At 35.6% G+C, this 7,414-nt stretch overlaps 1 protein-coding gene and 1 long non-coding RNA gene across 2 annotated transcripts in view; both read right to left on the bottom strand.

Moving 5' to 3' along the window:
• LOC107721238 (contactin-3-like) overlaps window positions 1-5,693 on the bottom strand; it is an 8,219-nt gene extending 2,526 nt beyond the window's left edge. Inside the window, exons 1-5 of the mRNA XM_016529167.1 lie at window positions 5,386-5,693; window positions 3,901-4,242; window positions 1,659-1,964; window positions 1,145-1,438; window positions 295-621 (exon numbers count right to left, since the gene is read on the bottom strand). Of these exons, the coding sequence (XP_016384653.1) occupies window positions 295-621; window positions 1,145-1,438; window positions 1,659-1,964; window positions 3,901-4,242; window positions 5,386-5,689 (1,573 nt within the window). The 5' untranslated portion in view covers window positions 5,690-5,693. The remainder of the gene's footprint in view (window positions 1-294; window positions 622-1,144; window positions 1,439-1,658; window positions 1,965-3,900; window positions 4,243-5,385) is intronic.
• A 575-nt stretch (window positions 5,694-6,268) lies between these two features.
• Window positions 6,269-6,893, bottom strand: LOC107721240 (uncharacterized). Its single transcript, XR_001637694.1, has 3 exons — window positions 6,815-6,893; window positions 6,598-6,633; window positions 6,269-6,336 (listed from the first exon to the last, which is right to left on the bottom strand). It is a non-coding gene; the product is annotated as an uncharacterized LOC107721240 (long non-coding RNA).
• Between the last annotated feature and the right edge of the window lie 521 nt (window positions 6,894-7,414).

Below are 7,414 nucleotides of genomic sequence, written 5' to 3'. Positions count from 1 at the left end.
AGGGGCGTAACATTTCCGTCACACGCTTGAGGTATTCGGCCAATCACAACGCACTGAATAGCTGGCAATCACAGCACACCTCGCTTTTTCTGACCGATGAGCTTTGTAAAAATCGACACGTTTCAGAAAGGCGAAGCATAGAGGAGAAACAATATTGTACAGTATGTGGAAAATAATGTGTTTTTTTTTTACCTTAAACCACATAAACACATTTCATTACACCAAATACACAAAATAATGTTCTTTTTAGCAGCATCATATGACCCCTTTAAGACTTAAAACATAATGACTTACCAGTGACAGTAACACTGACATTCCTTTGGATGCTGCTGCTGTTGGTGTTTGTCTCTAGTTTAAAAAGTCCAGAGTCTGTGATTGTGATGTTTGTGATGGTCAGAGATCCAGTCTGATTATCCAGCTTCAGTCTGTCTCTGAATATCTCAGTATATTCATTACACTGAACATCTGTACAGATATAACTGAGATCTCCACTGATTTCAGCGATGGGAATGTCATTAAAACGCCATCTAATCTCTTCTTGTTGGTTTGTTTCAACATCAGTGTGTAAAGTGACAGAATCTCCCTCCTTCACTGATACTTTGCCTGAACCAACAGAATAACCTGAAGAAGAAATCAACAGTTCATTACAAGTCAAACAAAAAACAACAGGGACCACCTCCTAAAGTGGTTAAGAATGAATAGGTTCAAATCCGTCTCGAAAGCATTTCGGAGATCATTTACACCTGGTCTTTTCACAATCGAACAGCTATCCGATCAGAGAAAACGCATAAAGTGACCAGGTGTAAACACGGCCACTGATCATCCTGCACATATTAATACTTAAGATAATTGTGCTATTTTCCACCACGTTAAGATACAATGTCACATTTTTCTACAAATATGGTTTTTATTTTTAGTCCTACCGTTTAAATCTCCCGCATAAATAACATGTTTTCATTTACATTTCTATTAAATTAGCAGAAACTAAAAGCGACTCACATCACATTCAGTGTATACTGATCAGTTTATGCACAAATGCCTTGACTTGAAAGTAGAGGAAAGTAAATGGCTGCAGATGGAACCGGACACATATGAGATAAAAGACAGATATATTTTTTGAGTATCATCATGAAATTATACTCACTAGTGACAGAAACACCGAAGATCTTTACGAGGCTGCCACTGATCTTTAGTTTATAAACTCCAGCATCTTCAGTTCTGATGTTCATGATGGCCAGAGATCCAAAATCATCCAGCTTCAGTCTGTCTTTGAATCTCTCTTTACACCGGACATTAGTACAGATCTTACTGAGATTGCCAGTGATTTCAGCAATGAGAATGTCATTAAAATACCATCTAATCTTTTCCTGTGGGTTTGTTTTAACACCAGTGTGTAGAGTGACTAAATCTCCTGTCTTCATTGACACTGGCACCCCACCTGCACAAACACCAGACACAATTGAAGTGAACAGTTAATTATGAGCCAAACAATCAGGAAAGGGCTGTAAAAAAAATTTTCTCCAGATCATAAAGATTTTGAGAAGTCAAATATGTCTGGATTCACATGCAAACAAACAGCAGAAGAACATCATTGATTCACACATTCACTCATCAAACACACATTTACACAATTTATATCATCACTCAATGATACTCACCAGTTACACTGACACTGAAGTTCGCAATGATGCAGATTCTAATGCTGCTGATCTGTAGTTGATAAAGTCCAGAGTCTGTGGTTCTGGTGTTTGTGATGGTCAGAGATCCAGTCTGATGATCCAGCTTCAGTCTCTCTCTGAATCTCTCATCAGCATCTTCACACTGAACATCTGTGCAGATCTTACTGAGATCTCCAGTGATGCAAGTGTCATTAAAAATCCATAGAATATTTTCTTGTTGGTTTGTTTTAACACCAGATTTTAGAATGACTGAATCTCCCTCCATCACTGACACTGGCACTCCATCTGAACCAACACAACAACAGGTAATTACAAGCTAAACCAAATATGTCTGGATTCATAATGTAACACATGCAAACAAACAGCAGAAGAATAAATATCTTATACATCTTAAAGGATTAGTTTACCACAAAATGAACATTTCCTGATTATTTACTCATCCCCATACCTTGAATATGACTTTCATTCATTAACAGAAATTAAGGATTTTGAGGAAAACATTCCAGGATTTTCTCCATCTAATGCAAATGATCAGGCAATGATACCAAAGTCCCTTCTCTTATCTTGGAATGTTTTCCTCAAAAACCTTAATTTCTCTTTGGTTGAAGAAAGAAATTCATATACATCCTGGATGGCTTAGAGATGAGTAAATAATCACTACTCCTACTCCTTTAATGAACACCATACAACCCATACATTTTACATAGATGAATAATATCTATAATAATACTTCAAGAAAGTGTGCTATTTACCACACCATATGTGACCCTGGACCACAAAACCAGTCATAAGTAGCACAGGTATATTTGTTACAATAGCCAAAAATACACTGTATGGGCCAAAATTATCGATTTTTCTTTTATGCCAAAAATCATTAGGATATTAAGTAAAGGCCATTTTCCACGAAAATATTTTGTAAGAAAAATACATTGTATGGGCCAAAATTATCGATTTTTCTTTTATGCCAAAAATCATTAGGATATTAAATAAAGGCCATGTTCCACGAAAATATTTTGTAAATGTCCTACCGTAAATATATTAAAACTTAATTTTTTATTAGTAATATGCATTACTAAGAACTTTGTTTGGACAACTTTAAAGGCAATTTTCTTAGTATTTAGATTTTTTTTTGCACCCTCAGATTCCAGATTTTCAAATAGTTGTATCTCGGCCAAATCTTGTCCTATCATAACAAACCATACATCAATGGAAAGCTTATTTATTCATTATTATCGTATTTCAGTTGTTTTTTTAAATTGACCCTTATGACTGGTTTTGTGGTCCAGGGTCACATATAAGAATTCCTTTGGGATTCAGTGGAAGGAAAAATAATCTCCTTATATAATAATTTTACAATGACTGCTGTATTTATTTCAATCTCTTCCAGTGAAAACTGCTCAGAACCTATTTCATTTGAATGGTTTATGTATGTAGACTGATGGTCTTTTCCCATCAGTAATGAATGTAAAATAAAAAAGAAGATTGTTCTCGAGAGTGCGGATCATAATTTCCTATACTAAATGGTTTATATATTAACAGAGTGCACTATTCCAGTTATCTATCTATATCTATCTATCTATATATATATATAGACAGTATATTTATAAAGAGGTATGACCAATTATAAAACATTATCTCTATGTGTCACGGCTTGGTGGCAAATAAACTAAATAAAGGGCTGGATTTAGTCACAGCAGTGTCTTTTTTATTCACGAAACTCAAATGGAATAGAATACTCTGAACTCAAGATATAACTTTGGAACAGAACAACCAAACATACATCGATGAGATACACACAACAAGCTGAGGTGGCTGCCTCTGACTGAGGAGTGCATTCAAACCGTTTAATGCACAGCTAGCTGTGGACTATCTACTAAGATTCATCAGGCTTAAATTGTGAGAGACTGTCCACCACAGATTCCTGACTTTAACCCCATTGAAAGTCTTTGGGATGTGCTGGAGTCGACTTTACACTGACTGTCCAAAAAAAAATTCCCACACCATTTCATTGGACTGCTATTAGCTTTGATAGCATAGTAGACAGACTTGTTAAAAAAAAAGAAAAAAAAAATCGTATTGAAGGTGGAAAAAGATCTGACTTTTTTTTTTTTAATCTTTAAAAAAACTACTGTCTTAACAAGGGGTGTATACTTTTTTTTATCCACTGTACGAGATCAAAGATGGAAATAATTACTAAGTATCATGAATTAATTTTACTCACTAGCAGCAGAAACACTGAAGCTCCTAATGATGCTGAATCTGCTGCTCCTGATCTGTAGTTTATAATCTCCAGAGTCTGTTGTTCTGGTGTTCATGATGGTCAGAGATCCAGTCTGATGATCCAGCTTCAGTCTGCCTCTGAATCTCTCAGCACCATCTTCACACTCAACATCTGTACAGATTTTACTCTGATCTCCAGTGATTTTTTTAGCAATGAGAATGTCATTAAAATACCATGTTATCGAATTATTTGGGTTTTTCGTTACGCGAGTGTCTAAAGTAACAGATTCTCCCTCCTTCACTGACTTTCTCTTCATTTCATCTCGTTCAGCAGCAGGAACATCTGAAACACAAACCAACAGCTACTATAGGATCTTTTTAGCACTGTAAAGCTGCTTTGACACAATCAATATTGTATAAAGCGCTATATAAATAAAAATACCTTTACAAAAAAAGTTACTCAACATGAAATAACTGCATAGAAAAGTGACTTTCATGTTGCTTTTTGGACTGAAAGTCATGAAAGAATGTTATAGTTCACATTATGAACACATTTAACATACTTCTGATTAACACCAAATTCTCTCGGCACTTTGGTTGATGAACTAAATGTCAGTGAGGATGAAACAATAGACCAGTTAAAACAGATGTCCAGAGAAGCTTATCAGAGATGGTAAGATTAGAAACAGTCATCTCCATTGGCTGAAGTGCAGCGTTTTAATCAATCTAAGCTGTTAAAACTAACAACTCACAGAATTATAGAACAATATGCTTAATAGACACAAATGTTACAGTTCTGTTATAGCCTCCAAACTGCAACTAGTTTTTACCAGACTTGACAGACAAGGATTATTTTTAGGGGTTCAAAACCATATTGTAATTGTTAGAATGTCCAAGGATCAGCATTCTTGACCTAAACGTGATCAGGCAGACCAAACCGCAAGCCCTAGAGACTTGAAACTTGGAGGGATGGTAGTACTCACAGTCTACAGCGTCACAATGGCTTGCCCTGATCAGCCTGATGGTGGCACTACAGTGATCAAAAGTATGAAATCGCTCATAACTATTAAAACCTTTAGTCGCAGACTCAAGTGTCTTATATTGTTGGAATCGGATCGATCATCGCCTTTTAAGGTATTTTGGATTGTAATGAACTAAATTTAACAAGCAGCAAAAATCATTTTGTATATACAAATAATAAATAAGAGTTCAAAGAAATAAGATACTGGAGACCCTGATCAGTCTTGATGATGACAAAACCATTCATAGAAATAAAGTTTGGATTTTGATAAATCATTCCATTCAAGTCCATACATTTAAGTGTGTAGTTCAGTAAATGTATTTTTGAAGGAATTATCTATGTTCTGTATGTGAATTAAAATACAGGTAAATGGAAAAAAACCTCTGAATGTCACAGCAAAAAATATCACTAAACACATTAATGATGTTAAATATACAAGGCTCGCTTTCAAACATAATGACTCACCATGAACAGCAACAATGAAGATCTTGGTATTGCTAATGCGGCGGCGGTGGACCCTGTTGATCAGTAGATCATAGAGTCCAGAGTCTGTGGTTCTGATGTCTCTGATGGTCAGAGATCCAGTCTTACGATCCAGCTTCAGTCTGCCTTTGAATCTCTCAGTGCCATTATTACACTGAACATCTGTACAGATCTTTCCGCGATCTCCTAAGATTCTAGCTATTGCAGTGTGATTAAAATACCATCTAATCTTTTCTTTTTGTTTCATTCGAACACCAGTGTGTAGAGTGACTGAATCTCCCTCCATCACTGACACTCCGTCTGTATCAAAACTGAAAAAACCTGAAGAATAAATGAACAGTTAATTATAAGCCAAACAAACACAGTACAACGGGAGAGTGCAGTGATTCTACAGATCATAAAAATTGTGAGTAGAGATATATGTCTGGATTCATAATGTAACAGCAGATTTAATGAACATCATACTAGACATGATAAATATCACTCATAATAATACTTTAGGAAATTATATTTTCCACAACATTAAAAAGATTAAAAGGTTACACTTTATTTCGATAGTCCACTTTAGACATTCTATTAACTATAAGTAACTTTGTAACTACATGTCAACTACATGTCAACTAATTCTCATTAATTTGCAACTACATGTCTACTAACTCTCAGAGTAGACTGTTAGGGTAGGTTTAGGGTTAGTAGAATAAGTTGACAAAGAAAGTGTTAGAAGATATTAAGCAGACAGTCTACTAATACTCTACTAACTGCTAGTTGACATGTAGTTGCAAAGTTACTTACTGTTAATAGAATGTCTAAAGTGGACTATCGAAATAAAGTGTAACCTTTTTTGTTATTATTTTGAAGTGCCTTACTGCTGACTAGTTGTTCGCAGACTTGTCTTGCTACAGAGCGCATCATATTCTGTGACGCAGTATCTCCCTGGAAAACAGAAAACAGAAAAATCTAGATTGTTCTTGCTCAAGCAAAAGCATTTTTGCTGGCAATGTTCTGGGTTGTTACTAAGCCATTGCTAGTTGGTTGCTAGGATTTTATTAGGAGTTGCTGTACAGTTGCAAGTGTGTTCTTCATGGTTACTAGGGCATTGCAGGGTGGTTGCTAAGGTACTGTAAGCATTTGCTAGGGTGTTCTGGGTGTACAATGCATGATTTAAAATGCAAATTGTATGAAAGTGACACATACCCTTTCACCCTTCTCTCCTTTCACGCCAACAGGTCCCTGGGATTGACAGATGAGAAAAGATGAGTTAGAAATCACTCAAATCACTATCACCTATAGCAAGTGACCATAGGTTTGGTTAGGTTGAATGGCACACTATTGAAATTTGTACATGCATTCATTTATATAAATGTCTTTAGAACAAGTCCTATGATATTTAGAATGAGCCAAATGTACATACTGGGTAGCCAGTGTCTCCAGGTTTTCCTGGTTTTCCTGTAATTCCTGGCATTCCAGGTGATCCTGGTGGTCCCTGAAAATATTAATCTCATTAAGCATTACTCATATAGATTATAATTACCATTCAGTTACTGACAAATAGCCTAAACTCACAATATCAGCTCATTCACAATCACTAACACAAAGAACCCGCATTTTTTTTTTTTATTTTAGTTTTAGTTATTTGTACATCAAGCTAAACTAAATGAAACGAGAAATATTTCCTTTGGAACTAACTTTTTATGTCAACATTTACTTTAAGTAACATGTTTTTTTAAGGGTTTTAGTTTTAGTTTTAGTTAACTATAATTCAATCAAGACAACTCTCTGAAGATTTTAGCATGGTGATGGATATGACAATGTTAATGTATTTGGTCTTGGCGGAACAGATCTGCTACGCTGCTGCTGAATTGCTGCTGCTGTTGGTTATTGCTGTAGTTGTAGATTATTGCTGCTGCTGCAAGCAAGTACAGGAACTTGCTACTGCCAATGCATATGGCGATACGGTGCTGTGAGTATTTAAGACATACTGCTGCTGCACAAATAGCATATAAAATAACCC

This window comes from Sinocyclocheilus rhinocerous, unplaced genomic scaffold, assembly GCF_001515625.1.
Source record: "Sinocyclocheilus rhinocerous isolate Xijiao unplaced genomic scaffold, SAMN03320098_v1.1 scaffold1566, whole genome shotgun sequence".
NCBI classification, from domain to species: Eukaryota; Metazoa; Chordata; class Actinopteri; order Cypriniformes; family Cyprinidae; genus Sinocyclocheilus; species Sinocyclocheilus rhinocerous.
The sequence above is the reverse complement of the archived record's forward strand: the minus strand, read 5'-3'. Positions and strand labels throughout refer to the sequence as shown.